We start from the raw sequence: 21010 nt of genomic DNA, 5'->3' as shown, positions 1-21010 counted from the left end.
TCTCTGAATTTCTATAAACATCCGTCACTTAAAAGGAAATCTTGCTTAACAACAAAATTAAGGGGAGATACATGCAGACCTCTCTCCTCCACAGCTGTCTCTACCTAATACACAAATCTGTGTTTGCCTTTACCTTCCTTTTTCAGGAAAATAGCTGCAGCATTACATGGCGGTACTAAACTTGCATCTGAGAAAAATCGAGGCTGAGATTAACATGAGCGCATTTTCCTCTGGCAAATTATATTCCTTTACCAACGACCTTTTTTAATAATGCATGTCTGACTAAACAGTCTTTGGCAATGACAGAAAAGCTGATCAACTGGAGGCCACTCTGTGGTTGGATTAAGCCAAAAGCAGAGTGTAACTTCCGCAGATGTCTCTGACTCATACCCTGTGGAACTGGAGCGAGTTTCCTTTTGACTCTGAAAACCACTCTGAACTCACTAAAAATGAAGCAATTAAATAAGCTTACAAGAAGGGTGACTCTACAAGACATAATGAAAGAATTAAATTCACGTAATTAGTTACCTAGATTTGCCTAAGCCTCTGAGGGGGCTCCCTAATGCCAAACACTGCCACTTCACATATTAAAAATATCGTAATAACATAACACTGATCTGAACAAGACAAGAAATTCTGTTTAGACTGTTGTATCACCTCCATGCAGAATATAAATCCTGTAGAAAAGCTATGGTGCAAATAAAGTGAATGACAACAGAGGAAAGTAGGAAAAATACAATGTATTTCTTTGTGGTTCACATGGATTTTAACCATAGCTGTAGAGCTTTTTCTTACTTGGAAAAAAATCTCATTCAAGTACTGAGGTAATTTTGCCCAAGCAAAGTGCATTCAACCCATTACATACCTCTAAGTTCAGCTGCCCGGAGGTTAGTATGTTAGCACACAAATCTGAAACATTCTTGCTTCTCTGGACTAAAGCTTAATGCATACCAAGTGAGAAGCAGATTACTGGTTTTGCAGGAGAAATAAACTACTTCCATCAGTTCACACTGAAGTGTTATTCACACCACCTACATCCTGTGCCTAAGTTAGACAGTGAGCAAACTGCCCAAAGAGGCAAGCTGGTGCAGGGCAGCTGGTGTCCTGAAAATTCACACTACAGCTTCACTCAACAAAATCACCCTGTGCATTTTAACAGCTCCAATCCCTATATCATCACTTGAATAGAACTACCTCTGGTTTCCCAAAAGGTGTAATGACTTTTAAAAGACATTAATCATTTATGAAATGATAAGTGATTTAACACTTGTGCCACTTAAAAGACACTCAATTTGCCAAACTATGAGATCTAAAAAACCTGTTTGTTCTTTGCAGACTGCAAATAGCTTTAAAATGAAATGATTATAGAAGAGAGCTGAACAGATTCTGTACTCATTTACACAATGGAGTTGCTTCTGCCAACCATCAGTGCATCCAGGACCAAAACCAGGTTCTAAAATTAGAGATGGAGCTGAGGTCGCATTTCTTGTCTCTCCAAAATAATTTTAGGATAATAAATGACCTACTACTGTCTCTCTAAACAGCCAAGAATTCTGTAAAATTCTCGAGACAACAGGATAACACGAGTTGTCAAATGACAGGTTGTTCCACTTGATTATAATGTTTATAATATTAATCCCATTTGATAAGATGTTGTATTTGCTGCATTACTTATCTATATTTTCAGTTTGTTTTCTTAAGAATTAAACTTCTATATACAATTTTCTAACAGGAAATATAACAACAAAACAATCCAGTCAATATAAAAAAGACAGTAATACATGTTTTGAAAAAAATACCTTTCATCGGTATGGTTGTGATAAAAAATGCTAGAAGTATTTTCATTCATTATTCTGTCAACATTACACAGTTTACACACATACAGTTCTCCAGAACTAACACAGCCCAGTGTGATGGGGAGTTAAAAATCTCTAATGCTTTAAAAATGTGAAGACAAATATTAAAGGAACTATACATCGCACTTGTTTCAAAATTGTATCAATGGAATCTTCTCTCAGGCCCATGAGCAAACATTACCCCTCTTAAAAAAAATTATCCAATAGGTAAAACTATTACATCGTATGATTTTATACCTGGGCTAACGTTGCAATCTGTGGTTGTGCCTGTACTGTCATCTGTTGGGATTCTGCCTCTGTAACGGCTGCATCTCCACTCTGCTGGTTCTCTGCTCCAGATTCCATGGTCATTTAGTTACCTACAATCACAATATTTGTCGTAAGTCTGGGTTGGTATGCAAGTCCATTATTCTTAGTGAATCTGGTAGCAATCACTGCAGCTAAATTCCCACTACTACATATTGTTTTCATTTGTTTATTAAAATGTTGCCAAATTATTAGCATTCAGGCAAATTTTTTTCATGCCAAGTGTCTGCCTCAGGTTGACTTTTCTGTGAGCAATGTTTCTGAAAAACAGGTCCAGCCTCCTCCAACAATGAGATCGGAAAAAAATGTGTTTTGCTCATCTTAAAAAAATTGCTTGAACAATTGCTCCATGATATAGTACCTCCGGAATTTGGAATAATGACCGGCAGTCTCTCAGGAATGGCACTCCCTTAGTGCCAAGGTGACAATGTGCCCTGCTACAGCCCTCCTTCTCCCCCACAGCTGTGGTTTGCAGATAACCAATGGCAATTCCTTCTGTGTTGGGTATTTAGCTTTCAGCCTTCTTCCATCTGAACTAAATACAATGCAAATACTTTCCACAACCAGACTGTGTACGGCCCTACATCACAGCAACTTAGTCTTTTCCACTCGGTAGTTTTAAAGTCAGTATACACAATGATGGAAGCCATCTCTACACAAACCTTACTGCAAATAAATATTTTTCTGTTTAGAGGTACATAGTAGTTTGTCATGACCTAAGTTTTGTATCTTGTAGAGCTCCTAATACACTTAAATTTCTAAGCAGTAACTGAGCAAGTCTAGATCAGAACACACAACTCTATAAAAAGAGGCTGCATAACTTCCAAAACCATGCATGTAGGCAGAGCGCAATGAATGTTAAATTCTGCACTGATCTGTGAAAATTACTTTTCAGTTCTTCCTTAAATACTGATATGAAAATATTTAATATTTAATATATTTCAAAACACAAGGAAGCGCTCCCAATGGTCATATAGCAATACCACTGTATTATACAGAACTCCAAACACCAAATATGAAGAATGGATATCACCTCCACAGCCACAATGCTAATCCTGTGTACTGCCTCGTGCTGCCCAATCTACCCAGGCCTCTGGCTAGCCTAAGGCAGCACAGAGCTGGAGTAAAACAACCATTTCTGCTTTGGGAAAGGGCCTGGAGGCAGAGGATGCTCAGATCAGAAGAAAGGTGAAAAGAAGGGAAATGCCCTTCTCCTCGCTCAACCTTACTGGCCCCTTTGAGGAAAAGACTTAGAAGTGTCAATACAGGTGGTGCTACCATGACCACATTCAAGACATTTCATTTTAAACACAAAGTCAAGGAAACTTCCATTTCAATGCAAACTATACTTGTGGTATTACAGGTAAGAGAATACTCTTCAGAGATGTGTTGCCTGAAGCGGTAGAGTCACACTTCAGCCCTGAGTATAATATGAAATTTCAGTCTTACAGCAAATGATTGCTAATCAACAAAGATAAACCAGCATTTCGATGTAGTAGCTGCATTTCATATGAAATGCAGCAAGTAAATGTATATATATTAAAATCTGTATGTTTAGTATTGAAAGTGATTGTTCAAATAAGCTTTTGTGTTTGTGTGTCTGAACACTGAAATGTTTAAGTGCTAAATATTTAGTTCCAACATCTGTTCAGAAACTCTTAGGAAACAAAAAGAAGAAAAATAATTAAACCTGATTTTGCTTAAAAACAAACAATGAAAGAAAACTTACAAACTCTTTTGAAAAAGCAAATTAAATTCTTCTAAGTGCCTGGAATTTTGTTCTGCCTCTCCCTGTTGCCATGATTTTTCGTCCCACATAAACCAGGCATTACTCTGACAAACGCTCACAGATAAACAATACTCTGCCTATACCTATATACTGGTAAACTGGCCATGAAACAATTTAACAAGTTTTTCCCAATTCCTATGCATGTATCATGGTGATTCCAGCCAAAAGACTACCTCAGTGGAACTGTTTCAGGAGCAGATCTTTTGCATCAGCAACATCTTCTAGCCAAGTATCTGAAAAGAACTTTGAAAAACAATTTCCCAGCTACAAATTCAAGTATACTGCAAAACTAATAATGCTTTTGTTTGCTGATAGAAATCCTGACTCCAGTATGGAGTCAATTGCTATACAAACGGGATTAGAAATAGACGATATGTGCAAGTGAGGTATCTCTTGAATCAGGTATTTAGCAATGTTCACAATGGCAGATGTTGCCAAATTCCTGCTGATAAATGCAATATTTTCCTAGGAAGAATTTCCAATCCTCTCACACACTATTCAGAAAAAAAAGCCTCTGGTTTTAAAAGCTTGCACCTGCATCTCCTTTTGCATAGGTAATCAGCAAAAGCATTAACTGTTTGAGGTTCTCGCTCCACTACAATACCAACATTTCAAAAATCAAATTCTTAACATGACTTGCAAACACCTAAAAGGAACCCCCTCATAACATACAGTAAGCACCAAGCAATGCAGGAAGCTGCCTGCAAGATTTACATCTTCATGCATACAGTTCAAGCGAGTTCCCAACGTGACTTGTAGTTTTTGGGCAAGTTCTTAGTCTCATGTTATTTGCAAGTTCTAAGTAGCCTTGAATTTGGTTCAATTTACCTTGCACTTACACATCACAGTATTTTTATTCTAACAGCTTTGCTACTACCTTTTACAACAACTTGTGAGAAAAAGGAGGAATCAGATATTCGAGCGTCACAACATCACACTCCAGATACACTACCACATTGTTTCATGTTTGCTTTAACAGTACAATACAATTAATATCGACAGACAAGACCAGGGACCTAGAACATAAATACCCATTAAGCTGTGTGTACAGATAAGACCATGATGGCTGAAATTAAGGTTGTCAATTCCTATTAGTTCTCGCAATTTACAATGTAACAGATGAAATGATGTTTGGTTTGAAACCTTCACCACCTCACACATACAAATGAATGCCCATCCTTGCACATCCTTTCTAAGTTCTCATATATCCCTAGTCTAGACAAGCTTTGCTGACCAATACCCCAATGCCTTTCTGTTCTTGTGGGTGCTCAGGCCCACCCCGCCACCACATCCTTTGGCTTCTCCTGCACCATTCGCAGTGGTCCACCCTGCTCTCTGGCACTGGTTTGCCTGGCAGCCACCACACTGGGGCTGCTCGAATGGAGGCAGGGATCCGAAAGTGTCCCGGTGGGGAACAAGTGTCCGGGGCAGGGAAGCAACATGGGAGCAGAGGGAGTACATTTTCTTCTCATTCCTCTCCTTTCAGGCTACTTTCCATCTTGTCAGGAAGAGGACACACACCCTCACTTTGAGAAAAATTTAGTATTCCTCTTGAACCAAGTATTCTAAATGAAACTAAATGAAAAAACAGCTAGCTATTAAAAACGAAAGTCTGCTTGCCTAAAACACCCTGGTTAGGAACTCTGAACATAGGCTAAGAAAGGTGATGAGATTACCTAGTAGAGACAGCTTAACTGGTAACTTTTATGTAATACACAATTTTCTTTATTAGCTCAAAAGAGCTAGTATTATACTTACTAATACTTTCTTAATAACATACTTACCAATGATCTGAAACTCCAGAGGCGAAGAGCCAAACAGTGAAACATTCAGCTGACACCCAGTGATTTGTTTTAGACAAATCAGGACTGGGAGAAAGAAGTTCAGCAGAAGATAACTAACTGTACTAGTTGAATTTACACCAGGACAGGAGAAGATGGATGCTCATAAACACAAACAGTTGCAGAATGCAGGGGAAACTGAACTACACATACTGCAGAAAAATCCAAATAAACCCATCTCATTAGTTGCCTAAACCTGGGGAAGGGCTCAGGCACTACGGTAGATAGTGCACTTCAGATTTCTGTTTAACACGCATCTATGGCATGAAAAGCTAAAGTGTTAGATAGTTACTTAACAGCAATAAGATATAGGGTGATCTTTAAAAATTGTATTTATATAGACGGACCCAATACATCAGCTGGATGACAGTGCAGGGGTTGGGAGCCCATCTTAAAAATGGGTTCTGTTGGGTGTTCAGAGAAAGAAACATTTGGGGCAACAAAAACCTGTTGTATGAAGAGACTGGATAGAATTGTATTAGTTACACCAGAAAGGAGAGAAATGCTTCAAACAATTAAAATATATATTTAAATTAGTAACAGGCTAAGTAAACTAGAAATATTCACTGTCTGATTATAAGAACAGCAAAGCTGAAAGGTGGCAAATTTAGACATATAAAAATGAAAATTTAAAAATATCTATTAAAAAATGTTACAGTTGATACTTCATATACCACACAAATAGAGCACTGATGCTGCTGACGATAAGCAATTTATCAGGATTCAAACAGGGGTTAGGCATGCACACAGATAACAAGAATATCCAGAATTAGTATGGTTATCTCATAGCAAAAGTAGTGGAGAACTAAAAGGCAGATAAAACCCCATGAGCCAGGATTTAAATCAATCTCTAATCCTTAAAAATTCAAATAAAGATTTTCATGTGGGGAAAAGATTATGTCACATGTAATTCTTGCAGGTTCCAGTGGTCTTTTGAAGTACCTACTGATCTTCTTTATCTTAAAGACAGGATGCTGAACTAGGTGCGCTACAGATAATGGTAACTCCTCTAATCTCTCTTATTTAAAGTGAACATCAATGCTATGTATTCAGAGCATGAGCAGAGTCACCTCCACTCCCACCTGCTTAGAGAGCCAGGAAAATAATTGTCTTCCCACAGCTTTCACATCATCTTCTCCACTGTCTAGTACCCACCCATTGATACATCTGTGGTCTCTCCACTATACCTTGCCTTCTTACTTCTTTTTCTATCTCCCATCCCAAATATCCCCATGAACTCAGCATCTCTCCTGAATGTTAGGTTCTGCTGCTTGGTTTCTCCTTGCTCACATGAGCCATGGAGCTTTCCTGCTCTGCATACAAGGCTGCTCTTCGTCTCCCAGGATGGACTGGAGGAAAAAGGTAGAGGTCTTTTCCCAAACACCACTAAAACCAAGAACCAAAATACCTCACTGTGGCTGTTACAGCAGGTATAACTTTCCATCCACTTTCGTACATGAAGGTCCTGAATGCCCCAAAGCTTTCTGTGCTTTTCAGTTGTACCAGCTGGCACCATAAAACATACTACCTCTCCCTGAAAGCCTTTCTCTTCTGTCTTTAGCAACATCATGGTGACAATTCACTGTTACCAGTTAACTGTCAGCTTGTGCTGACAGTTATTGGCCACATAACATAACTACAACTGGAGGCAATATGGTTCGCTTTACGCCTCAAACCTACTGTCGCAGGCAAGGAGCAGGCAAGCACAGCTTTACAAAGTGACACGCTTTCAAGTCTCCTTCTCCTCCACAGCTAGATTATGACTTCTGGTTGATTTTATTTAAGTACACACCCAGATTTTGAAGAACAACATGACAGCCTCCACAAACACTGCAGAGCAGAGATTCAACAAACCTACACCCATTTTGAGCCCAACTTGTGCCACATCCAGTCAGACACCCACCCAGCCATCACCTGCAGAGGCCACCTCTCCTGCCACGTTAGGCTCTGGATCCAGTTCAATATCCAGACACCCAGCTGCTCACAGCAGCAAATGGCCAGTGCAGCAAAGGGGCTGAGGGAAGGGAAATGGAGACAATGCCCGTTTCTCAAGCCCTGTATTTGGATTTATTCACAGTAGGAGTGCCAGTACGATTCTTCAGGAAGTAAATACAGCTCCACCGTCCAAAGTTCCAGGAATCTGACTCCGTATTTACTATATGTGGCTTTATAAAGCCACAGATCCACCATGAAAGCACTGAAAAGGTCATCAAACACCACTCTTGTATTATTTGTTTTCACCTGCTCTGTGTAATTACCAAGGACGTTCACATGAAATCTGTAAACATTTCCACTGTTACCTTGCAGCATGGCAGCCCTTTCAGCCGCAGCTTAATAGCTGCTTTATGAACTCCATTCAACGGCTGCCAGACAGAAAATGTTCAGAGAAAAATAATTTTATTTACAGCTAACACATGGGACTTCAAATAACCAGTAATAAACGCTTAACAGGACAAGACAGGCCCATAATTATCTCTCTGTCACTAATGACTACAGTGGGTTGGCACACGAACTGCAATTTACACCAGAGCTTCTCCATCATCCCAAGCTGGCACTGCCCCTGCTGCTGCCCCCAGGGCGTTTGCTCCTCCTGCCCTCTCCCCAGGGTGACAGGATGGTGCGTCACACTGTGAAGACAATCTACATTTGCTGCTTCGTCTTAAATCTACCTTTTCACACTTCTCTGAACAGGCTCACCCCACAGCCACTTCATGATCATGCCAGCTTCTGGGCCAGGGCAGTGCAAGGGCTGGGCAAATCAACTAGAAGTGGAAGTAAAAGAATGGCCCAAACAACCACCTTTACTGAAAATGCCCAAAATGGAGAAGTCTTCAGATTATTTGCATTCACACACAGCAATGTGCCAAGCAAACTGAAGAATAAAAAGCTGGAAAAATCCTTGTCACTGAAGTTAAAATATTTCATCTTGAACTTACAAGAAAAAATGAATCTCACTGCAGAGAGATCTTGCACAGAGCAGAATTAGATCATCAGCTGAATGTAATACCTGTAGTTCCACTTCTGTCTACATCAGTATTACACTCCGAGAAGTGTCTGAAAGCTCTCTGCTGACTGAATACACTCTGTAATAGCCAATGCAAGAGAGGCGAACAATGTACTATTTTCTTACAGATCACAGAAAAAAAAAAAAATGCCAGGAGCCTCGATTACACATAACAAACTTTTCTGGCTTTTCTGACTTTTCCACCAAAACTTTTAGTGCAGTTGAAGCTGCACTTCCAAAGTCAGTGAAAATTTCTCATACTTAACAGATACAGATATATAAATAATGAAAGTATTGGAACAAATTACTTGTGTTGCATGCTCAATCTCCCTTTCACTGAAGAAAAAGCACTGTCAGATTTTAAAACAAGGGAAGAAGACCAAAAATTTCATCTCACAGCTACAGCAGCAAGTACCCAAACCAGTGATCACCTCCAGCTATTGTTTTCTGTTAGCATAACACAAGAAAGCTGACATTTAGCAGGCAGAAGGTGTATTGGTATGCCCAGGTAAGATGTGTGAGTGCAAGTTGCTTAAACACTCTTCACTGCTAAATTTTCCTGATTTGAATCCACACTATCAGTGTTGTACTAATATCTAGTGTTTCTGTCTTCAGGCTTTTTAGGAGGAAAAGAGACTCTGACAGCAATTGACTGCAATTTATTTCTTGTATCACAGATTCTATGAAAAATACAAGAACATCCAGCACACACTTGGTACATGCACATAATTTAATTCAAGTTTAATCTAGACTGCTTTTTCTTGCTCAATACAGAATCACCAAGGGACCTTAGTGAATTACAACCTTTCCCTTCAAGACTGTGAATTGAGCACTAAAAGTAAGGATGAACCCTCCTGCTCAGTTTAAAAAAAGAAACAACCTACATATATATATATATATAAAATATATAAAAAACTAAACGCCAAACTTTTTCCCATTTGAACAACAATACCTTATCTAATAGTTGGGATAGGTCTTATGTGAATGCACCAGTTCTGCAAAGAGCCCAGTATAAGGTGGAGGTGAGAGACCAGAGCAAGCGTTTCCTAAGGCACTAACCATGAAAAGCAAACAAATGCCTCTGCACTGTCTTATCCCCTTTGCATTCAGAAATTCCCCCCAAATACTGTCAGATTTCACTTAGACAAAACAAAATGTCAAAACAAATTCCCAGAAGGTTATGAAATCATTGGGTAACTATTATTATTATTGAAAATATAATCTATAAATATGTTCTGTTTATAAATGATTTGTCCTCTTACTGAATGCACTTAGGGTATTAAAAGACTAATTCACATGCTTTACATCTGTGACAGAATTGTGATAACTACTTATAAACACCGTTAGTGACTACGTGTAGGAAAAAAAACCAACCAAACAAAAACCCACCCCAAAATATGTCTGCAAACTCAATTTTAGAGAAAATAGAGATTTTTTAAGGATGACCAGGGCAGCGTATACAATCTATTAATGAAGACTTAATGAGAACTTGCTTGTTTCTGAGAATTCAGCACATTCCGTAGTTCTAACACATCTGTTGCCAATATCGTATTTAGGCAGTGCATCTACACACAAACTGACCACGCTTTACTACAGCTTACCATCTTTTCTCTGACATGAGTTTTACAAAACAAAAAGCACCTGATTTTCAACCTATGCTGATTTCTTGTAGTTCCTACTGACTACAGAAACAAGCTTTTCTTTCACAAAAATGAAACCATGTGAAATTGTCAAAAAACATGCCCCTTTTCTCCACCTGTCCGCTGTAAGTACTGTGCGGCTGCTGGTTACTTAATAAAAAATATCACAACGATGTATCTGAACAGTATTATTTGTACACAGACATCTTTAACACAACACAAATTATGGACATCAAATGATTTTTTAGGATAGCATGCGGCAGCTAATGCTCCCACTGAATACATCACAAACTCCAGGAACAGCCTCTTTGCAACTCTTGCAATCTCTTACTAACCTTGCAAATTAATAATCAGCATAGCCACTCATGAAGCGGTTTAATTTCTGGCCCTAGTCAAACTCTCATTTTACCTTTGACTGGAACAGCAGTGGATGGAGAACTGAGAAATAAACGATTCTATGAGATCTCAAGCTTTTAGTACAAACAACTGCAGTGATGTGAAGCCAGTCACTTCTCGTATTTCCACTTTAATGTCACTGCTAAACCATGACTATACGCTAGTCTGATGGCAGTTTTTAATAAAAAAAGGAAGATAACAATTACATCTGTACTAAGACTAGTGAGGTATCTGTGTGTGTGTGTGTTTGTGTATGACTCCAAAAGGCAGCCCCTGTGATGCTACCAGATGCTGCAGTTCACCAATAGTGCTCACTTCTGCAAACAGCAGGTACTGCACACGGAGAGGTGGGGACAGCACCTCCTCAGCCCGTGGCCAAAGTGCACTGGACATGAACCAGCACCCATCTAAAAGCCACAGGGCGTATTAATGCAGTCTGAACCCAAGGAACGAGAGTACAGCACTGAGTACAACAAACTAACATCTCTGTTCTGCTAATGCGGCCCTGTGACAAGCTGGTACACCCTACCTCTCAGTACGGGTTGCTAGCTTGGGCTCCACGCCACGCTAAAACACCTACATGACCCCTGTGTAAGGAGGTAGGTTGCAGCTGGCTGGCACAGTGAACAATTTAGAAACAGCACTCTGGTACCACCCAGCTATCTAGATACGCCACATAAATAATTTATCCTGCTGTGCTGGTCAACAAGCAGAACATTTTGGGCCACCTCTTTTCACAGCAAACATTGGTACGTGAAGGTGCTCCAGCAGAAAAGCTAAGGCAGTCCACAGTGACAGAAAGGAAAGCTAACTCTGCAAGCGGACAGAGACCTCCTTCCCCAGTGACAGGGAGAAAAGAGGACTGTGTCTCTACCACCAATGAAAGGAGTATTTGGAGCAGAAAATGATGCCAAGTTAGCTACATTAAGATCCTCAAAGTCAGTGCATGTGTTCCGTTTTTCCACTGGGTAGACCTGTCAGGACTTGAGATTTCCAGTTGACCCGCCAGAGTCATTCGGATAGATCGTATCTGTTCTCCTCCATATGCATGTATGTGTCTTATGGCCTTTTACTGCCCCATCACTCATTCTGGCAGAGTAAGCTCCATTTCAATGCTGCATGAAGTATTTGACAATGTTTTGACACGTTGTAAGGATCTTTGCCCGTGTGCCAAGCAACCTTTAGACATCCCAGGTCAGAGACATCAGCTGGAGGAACTGCTGCAACCCCAAACCTGTGGCAGCATGCAACTCTGTAGGGAGAGACTCCACACGCGTTTGTACTAAATAAATGGTTACTTCCGAGGTGGGGCAACTACCAAACTTGTTCTCAGCAGGAGCAATGATTGACTGCTTGACAGAGCTACTCTCCTAGAAAGACTGAAGTAGGATTATGATGTTGTTAAGACAAAGGTATTTAGTAACAGTGCCTCTTGCACAGGCGTTGCTCTGTATACATGGTACAGAGATTCACTGGGTCCATGACAAATGTTTAAGTGAACAAAGCTAAAGCTACTTTGAAATTATATAGAAGCCCATTCAGCTCTCTTTTGGTGCTCAGAGCAGATCAGGAACAACTTATTAATCAGAGCATTAGACAGACTCACATCAGTCTGGTTAACCTGAGCGCTCCAAGCCCAAGAGCCAAGAATACAACATATAGTAATTTTACACCTCTAAGAGAGAAAGGAATCACCTCTATACAGGTGTTTCCTTAATTGTAATAATTTAAATCACATACTAGGTATGATTTAATGGAAGTATATGCAGGAATGTGATAAAGACAGATAACCATACAAATGTTTATTATTAGCTGAAAACTTTCCATTCCAAAGTAATATGTTTCTGGAGTCTCTGTTAATTTTAATGTGAAAATATTAACACACACTTCACATAGAAGTATTCACTTCAGAATAGTATCATGTAAGACTGGACTGAAGGTTCTTAAAGATTACACTGATTAAAGATGACATTCTAATGTAATATGAATGTAAATTTGTGTCCTGAAACCAAATCTTCTGAAAAGTCCCAGAAATTCTGGGGACTTTCCCATGAATAAAATAAATGTTTCCTTTCTCACCCTATAATGAGGGAGGGCAACTGTCAATATTTAAAGTTCTTTATTTGGTCACCTAAAACATTAAATTAGATATCTGAATTTCATCGCCCATTTGTTTTGTTCATGTAAAAACAATTTTAAAAGCCTGAGCTTTGAATACTGTAGGTCACCTCAGCAAAACACTGCAGATAGAAATAGATCAGAGGCTGAAATCTCAAAGTGATATAGATCACACTTGTTTTCCTATCATTCTTCTGCTTCAGAGCATTATCAAATCAGTTAAGAAATTCAGGGCAAGCATGGAGTTTTAGGTATTATCAGCAGCACAGTTAAACTTGACAAGGGAATTTCAGGTAGAATTTGTGTTCATGCTGAGATTTTGTCTGTTGGGAAGAAGGGACAGCTCCATTGCTAATGTTTCTAACCCACTCCTGAATGTCAGTGGCTAAAGGATTAACGCATAAAAAATGTCACTTCATATGTTTACACTGCAAGCTTTAGAGGCATAAACTATTAAAACAAACACTGTTCATTCAGTTTGATGCTTGGAACGTATGTGCTATTTCTAGAGTTCAACCCAGAGCGTAAGAGCATGAAGTTATGTGAATTGGTAAATATTGGAAAGTCTTGTTTAAAAAAACCACAACACTTATAATGAGTTCAGAAAGAAAACACAACAAAATGTATGTTTCAGACCAATGCTTTCACTGTTTTATTAATAGATTATCATTAGAACTGGTTACCTGAAAGTAAGATAGACTGAATTATTTATACAAAGCTGGTAATCACCATATAAAAAGCCACATGTGTACAACAAATTCAAAATATCCTGTATCTGCAGAAGCAAGATACTTTTTGTTACAGTTTAATAGCTTTGTTTCTTTTTTAAGAGGCAGTATAGACTATTCTTTTGCTTCAACGCTCTCAACTAAGTGAAAACTTTTGAAATCTTTCTGCAGTTGGAGTGCTGAGGATTGGGCAGAGAGAAGCATTTTTAAAGCAGCCACACTGCTGACAAAGCAGTTGTTTGCAGTAGGTAACATTCTTCTTCCTCTACCCAGCCCAGGATAATGTGCACTGGTTATACACTCCACATTAACCTTATGCTACAACTTTCATGCTAGTAGTTTCAGCCACAATTATTATTTTAAAATCAGGATGACACGCCAAGGCATCTGTTAGTTTGTAGTAACAGTGAAACTAAAACGAGCTCATGGCCCAGATACCTTGGGATTTACACCAAGCTGTTGGACTTGGACCCCTTCTGGAGCTTTGTCTTTCAACTTGGGCTTGGTTAAAGAAATGTTATATATAATTCTCCCCAGCTGACTGGGCTCCTCATAAAGAAAGGGACCCAAGAGTTACACTGATCCAACCTCTTGAGAAGACTGAAACCTGTCTCTGATGAGGAGCAGCTAGCTCAACCACACAGGTGTCATCAGGCTTTCAAGAGATAAACTTTCCTCCCTTTTTTTTTTCCCCTTCAACTCAGACATTTACTGTGCTCTAGCTTTCCCAGTTGCAAAGACAAACTGACACGGCTCTGATCACCATGGACAGAGCCCTACTCTTCCTTCTTTCACTCCGAACCACAGACGCACTGCCGTTCCCGGAGGTGGGTCTGCTGACCCAGCTCTGTGCTGCTGAAGGGAGAAAGTTGTGTCCCTCTCCTCCCTCTCCCCACAGTCTCCCTGCAAATTTGCACCAGTGGTGGTGCTTAACAGCATCACAATCACCAACCAATTCAGCTCACTTGGGTAGAAGAAAACTAACATGACAAAAAAGCAGAGCTTTCTCCCAGGTTAGTGATTTGAACTGGCTCATTAGATTTTACACACAATGAATGTTACAGCCAGCATAAGGAATGGGCAAACACCACACAACGAGGAGCAAGAGAAAAGGAAGGAGCAAGACATCTGTCTCTTGAGAGCCACATACAGCTGTATCAGCTCAGATGAAACCACAACAGACTACTTCTGCTAGTATTATGCTATGGCATTAGTACACACTGCTTTTTCACATCTTCTCTCCCTTAGTTATCTTCCAGAATTTTCCTATCAGCACAAAAGAGAAAAATTTGGATGAGTTTTCTGGGAAGGGCAGGGGTCCTACTTATACAGTAACGCCCTAGGCTTTTTTTTTTTTTCCAAGAAAAAGCTCCCTACAGTCTACAAAGGCATAAATTTACAAATCCTGCTCATATTGCATGTCACTTGGAGGAGCAGACAGGCACCAGCAGAGTTTGAGGCCAGGCCAACTACACACAGCCAGAGGAAGAGTCATCAGAAAAAGGCAAGAAAATAATGTTTCCCATCCATTATTTCATGCAGTACAAAAGATAAGCTAGATGAGAAGAGATTTTACATTCAAGCCCTAGGAAAGGTGCAAGGGAAAGCAAAACCCAATTGATATTTTAATAGCAGTAGAGAACAAGAGAGGATTTAGGACTGCATCTATCAGAAAAATGCATATAATATTGGAGCCAAAATTTCACAGGAGGTGGTAGAGCTGCTGGAGAGATTATAAGAAGACTGCACCAAAGAGCTACAGAGAACGGCAATGGGAGGTTTGAAGTTAGAAAAGTATGTGAGAGCAGGACTGAGGAAGTGAATATAATAGTTGTTAAAAAAAAACCAGACAAAAGGTGTTCCAGCCAAGTAAATAAGTAACAAAACAAATAGTATGTATACAAGATATTCAAGTTTGGGAACAGCTGCTGCTCATGTTCATTTGTTCATATTTAGCACACACAAAAACTTAAATTTAGCTAGGTGATCCAGCGCTGCAGCAACAACCACAACAGGATCTATGCTATCCAGCTTAGTTATAAACACCTCAATAATTAAAAAAAAAAATAATTATGTAGGCTGCATTTTCTCATTTAGCAGCATTGCTGTTCAGGCTGCCCTTCTCTTCCTGATTCTAGCCCCATCCCTTCCCCTGATTATGCTGGTACGGCTACTGTGCAGCCATGCAGCAATCAGGGCAGGGAACGATCCAGGTGAAAAATAACCAGGCTCCCCACCCCTCATCCTGCTGGATCATTGCCCCAGTCAGGTCTACCATGCAGTAGCCCAAACATTTGTGCCAGTGCACAAAGACATGAACAAATCACCAGACATGGAGGCTGCTTCAGCCACTATACTGTAAAAAAAAAAAAAAAAAAAAAAAAAAAAAAAAAAAAAAAAAAAAAAAAAAAAGTGGAACTATGGTTTCAGTCTGTCAGGAAGCAGATAAACTTCAGAAATTCCAGGATTTCTCAGGCTGCCTTTTTTTTTTTTTTTGGAGTATGCTCAAGAAAAGAACCTGCTCTTTTCTGAGTTTAAAAAGCTATCTGAAAAAGTTTCTTCCAGAAGAGGAAAACACAATCCAACTTTACAGTTCTTCCAACTGTGGGGAAAAAAGTTTTCCTGATAACCTCATTGACCAAACAAACTATCGCTGGAACAACACGTAAAGGATCAGAGATTTTTTACACATCACTGGAACTCTCCCCTCCAAAAAGTGTGAAAACATCAAGGGCCAACATTTTTGTTTCAGTTTCCTGCATGAAGGTAGTGCCAAAATAGTTCATTGTAAGGCTTCCTGCAGCTTTGTCTACAGTAGCTAGTGTAGTCTTGTGTCAGAGACCAATTGAAAAGCAATGAAATCCTGACAGCAATTGGCAGGATTCTCCTATCTTTGGAACTTTTTTCCCATTTGTCACCTAATGGGCTTAATTTCCAACAAACATCAGATCTCACAATACTCTCAGGAGAAAACCAGGTATGCTTATTATCTTAAGCGGTAAAAGAAATCATGTACCTATGCACTTTGCTCAAAATCATTGAGAGTACCTAACAAGCATTAGTGCTGCTTTAAACTTGCATGTATGTATGATTTTTTTACAGATATAGAACACATATATATGCATCCAAACAGGAACAAACTTGGTCCAAATTCTTTATCCTCTCCCCTTTAAGTGGCTCTTCCACCACCTACAGTTTTCTATTCTCTCCACTTCACACAGGATACTCTAAATCCAGCACTGCCAGAAAAAAAAAAAACAGCAGCAGCAAGAAATGAGGAATCCTTGTCTGTTTTCAAATGCTTTTTTTACCTAGACCAACTAGACCCTGGCACATCTTAACCTCCTACACAGCTCACAAGGCTGTCTTAGAAACATGGAATAATGGAAGATCCTGCATTTGTTCTCACTCACCTTTTTAACTGGAGTACAAACAAGTGATCTAACATTTTTTAAGAATAAAATAGGTATCAACGCCTTCATGCTGGGTGATGTACAAAGATCATTAACGGCAGATTGCTCAGATTTTCATAATCACCATGAAATATGACTGCATAGACTGCAGCTGAGGCAACACAATTTTTGACTCAGAGAAAAACCACTGCCTTTTCATGAAACTTTAACTGTATGCAGGTAGGGCACCAGAGAGCTCAAAATGAATTCAGCAGGGTTGCTTCTGTAGATGAGGACTGCTGTCACGTCCCATGAAACTAACTTTAGATTAGTGGCAGAAAGCTAGCACAGCCTTCTCACTGCACAAAAGCCTTGAGAAGCGCAGCATGAGTAACTGATCTCCACTTGCTTCCAGCGATCCGAAAATAGAGGTGAAGTGTGAATATCCCTTTTGTTTCAACAGGGTGTCAACAGAAATTCCTAGTGAGGGCCTTGTCTACTATCAAAATCTGCACCTACAGAACCGTAGCTGAACTTAGGCAAGAAGAGGCTGTTTGCTTCTTACTGCAGCAGAACAGCTACTCTCCAGAATAAGATCAGCTCCTACAGAATATTTTATATTTGACATCAGTACCAGCAATAGCTACACTGGTGCAGGCTTCCAGGAAACAGACAGATTGATGACTTGACAGTCTAAATGAGATGTTCCCAAATTTTCTGCATCAACAGACCCCTCTCCCCTTTCAGACCCTTAGGGTTTTTGGTTTTTTGTTGGTTTTTTTTTTTTCTCCCCACCCACAGTAGCAGACACCCTTATCACCAAAAGTATGGGATGAAAAAAAAAAAAGGATATATCTATCAGATGCAGACCTTTCATTACAGATGCAGACACACAACTGAGAGTACTAATCTAAACACTGATGTTCTATCAATGAAATTAAAGCATTAAAAATTATTATAGCCTTCTTTCCTACATGCAAATATTTAATTTTAGGTCATCTGTGAGTGATGATTAGCAAATACACAACCATCTCTCTGCTTCTTTTTCTCTCTGATCTGTGAGGATACAAAGCTGTCAAGGAAATGCAGAGATCTGTATTAGAAAATACAGAACTGAGAGTCTTCCACTCTATTATGAAATAAAGTGTTGTGTTTCTAGAGCTACAAAAAAAAAAAACAAAAAAACAACAAATAAGGATTCACTGTCACATTTTTGTATTTAAAATGAAGTGCATATTCCATCAAACCAAGAATGAATGAAATACACCAACCACTATGCTCTCTTTAATCATTATGAACAGCTACATTTCAAAAGAAGTGGTGGAAGTGACAGAAAACAGAAATTCACATACAAGGAGGAATAAAGCTGTCTACACACATGAATCACAAATATCCATCTTGAATAAAAACTTATTTCAGGGACTTCATATTTTACTGTAAAAATCCACATTTATTGATACAGAGAATGGCAGACACTCCAGTACATGTAAGTAGAGTTTCAAAATTCCTGGTTTTTGAAATAGTGTTTGGTGACCACAATGGGACTGAACAGAGATACTCAATATTCCTAAATAAGTCTCTAGTCCTTTATTTAAGAAATGGGAAGCTTGTTTCTAACCGCAGGGGAAAAACAAAACAAACAAACAAACAAGAGGTGTTATTTCAGAAGCTGATTATGTGCAGGCATTTCAATATTTAAGAGGCAGTAGAAAATTAAAAAAAAAAAAAAAGTTTTCAGGAAAAAAAGTCATATAACCTAAAAAAAAAAAAAAATTTTTATCCTTGTATACATTTGAGAGGTGTAACAATCTCTGGTTAGAATAAGTTTTTTTAAGAAGACTGCCACATCACTTTTACTTATTACTGTACACAAAAATGCAGATATCCAGGTTTTGAAGTTAGAAGTAAAGTCAAAATAGTATCTTTTATTCTAGAAAATGGGGAAAAAAAGCCCCACAGCTGCAGCGAGGTAAGGCTAGTGTAAGGTGGAAAAGGCAGCTGAGTTGACATTTGCTATTAAAGCAGGGATAGAGGTCAAATCCTGCTCGCTGTGCAGCACCTAAGAGTCTGTGGAAAAATGGCAAAAGCCAATCTCAAACCGAGATTTACCAGCCACAGCCAGGCTCAAGTTCACTTTGGGTTAAAAATACTATCAGGAAAGAAACAACGCAGCAAAAGGGAACCGTATCGCTGTTACGTGATCTGCGCACCGGGCTTAAGGCTCTTCCCTCCGACACTTCCCCGGAGTGCGGTGTTGGGTGACCGAGCACCGTTCCCCCGGTACAGCCTGCCGGAGACGGCCGTGCCCCACGCTGCAAATAAAAGTAAACCACCAGACCAAGCGCTGGCCCAAGCTTCCGTGCACAGATTTTATTAAGAACTTCTCGTTACAGAGCCTAGGAGCACCCCACGTCCTCGTTCCCAGCACGGCCGGAGTGTGTTTGTTTGTTTATTTACACAGCGCACCCGAGTCACCAGGGAAGCGACACTCTCCGGGCGCGGGGCGGCGGGCGCAGGGGGCCGGGGCGGCTCCGCAGGAGGGCTGCCCGCTCGCCCCGCCGCCGGCCCCGCGTCCCCGGAGCCCGGCGGGGCCGCACCGGCCGGGAGGCCGCGCCCGGGGCCGCCGCCGAGCGAGGCGGGCAGCGCCGGGGGGAGGCAGAGGGGCTGGTTGCGGCGGGGCTGCCGAGAACACGGAGGGGTGGCGCGGGGAGGGGGCGCGGGTGGGTACACGGCCGCCTCCCGCTGCTCCCCCCTCGTCGTCTTCCTCCTCCGCCGCCGCCTCCTCCCGGGGCCGGGGGCCGCGATCCCCCGTCCCCGCCGCGGTGAGCGCCGCCGCTGGCTGCCGCCAGAGTCGCCGCCGCCGCCCGGCCGTGGCCGCCGCCGCCGGGGCCGGCTCCCATCCGCCATTATCCTTTGTTCGCGGCGCGGCGGCGGCGGGGATGTTGCAGGGCTCGGCTCCATCTTTAAAGCGGGCGCCCCTCCCGCGGGCGGTGCGAGGCCGGGCCCCCGCGTCCTGCCGCCCGGCGGCTCCCCTGGTCCCCGCCGGGCTCCATTTCCTTCCCTCCCCCCCGCCCCTGTTTGCTGGGCGCCTTCCTCCTCTTACCGGTTACCAGGCTGCTCCGTCACTGCTTTCGTTCGCGCCTAGGATCTCGCCGCAGTTTTATTCTCTCCCCCACGTAACACACCGCGTCAAACTACACCTCCGCCGCGTCACTCACACACACACAGGCGCTCCCAGCCCGGCGACAGGCAGGCAGCGGCCGACTGAGGAGCGCCAGCCAGGGAGCAAGCGCCGAGCGCGCCGCGGCCCGCACGGAAAACGCCGAGCGCTCACGGAAAACGCCGAGCGCCCGGCAGGCGGCGGGAACGGCCGAGCGCGCCGCCGGCCCCCGCGGAAAGAGCCGAGCGACCGCGGAAACGAACGAAGCGCCCCGGAGGGGAGGCGGAAAGAGCCGAGCGGCCGCGGGAAGGCGCGAACGGCGCTTCCGCCCGGGGTGGCCCGCGCGGGAAACACTGAGCGGGGCTGAGGAGGGGGCGCACGCCCCCTTTGCCCCCCCCCCCCACCTCCGCCCTGCTCCCGCCGGGCGCGCGAGCGGGGCCGAGGAGGCCCGAAAAGCCGCGAGCGCTTACGGAAACGGCCGAGTCGGTCCGGTGGCGGGCGCGGGCCCGGCTTCCCCAGAGACCCGCCGAGGGCGGCAGGCCCCCCGAGTGCACCAAGCACGGCCCCGCGCACAAATGCCCCTCCGCGGCCTCCCCACCGGGGGACATTCTGGCCCCGCAGCGCTCCTTTCCCTGGGCGCCCTGCTGCCAGGGCAGCCACCCAGTTCCCCTTCCTCTGGCCCCCGATTCTCGACCCAAGCCCCACACATCCCTTGTCTTCACAGGCACAACATGGTGAGCAAGGTGCTGCGGCGAGGCCATGCTGCCCTTCCTCGATGCC

At 42.1% G+C, this 21010-nt stretch overlaps 1 protein-coding gene across 2 annotated transcripts in view; it reads right to left on the bottom strand.

Annotated features, from left to right (window-relative positions):
• Window positions 1–20306, bottom strand: part of CREB1 (cAMP responsive element binding protein 1) — a 38844-nt gene extending 18538 nt beyond the window's left edge. Inside the window, exons 1-2 of one of the 2 annotated variants that reach the window (XM_086750291.1) lie at window positions 20174–20306; window positions 2094–2215 (exon numbers count right to left, since the gene is read on the bottom strand). In XM_086750291.1, coding sequence (XP_086606417.1) covers window positions 2094–2207 — 114 coding nt within the window. In that variant the 5' untranslated portion in view covers window positions 2208–2215; window positions 20174–20306. The remainder of the gene's footprint in view (window positions 1–2093; window positions 2216–20173) is intronic. The other variant, XM_086750292.1, reaches the window with a different exon arrangement.
• Between the last annotated feature and the right edge of the window lie 704 nt (window positions 20307–21010).

Source organism: Chlamydotis macqueenii, chromosome 6 (genome assembly GCF_036417535.1).
Source record: "Chlamydotis macqueenii isolate bChlMac1 chromosome 6, bChlMac1.mat, whole genome shotgun sequence".
NCBI classification, from domain to species: domain Eukaryota; kingdom Metazoa; phylum Chordata; class Aves; order Otidiformes; family Otididae; genus Chlamydotis; species Chlamydotis macqueenii.
Note: the sequence above shows the minus strand (reverse complement) of the source record. Positions and strands in the feature narration are given on the sequence as shown.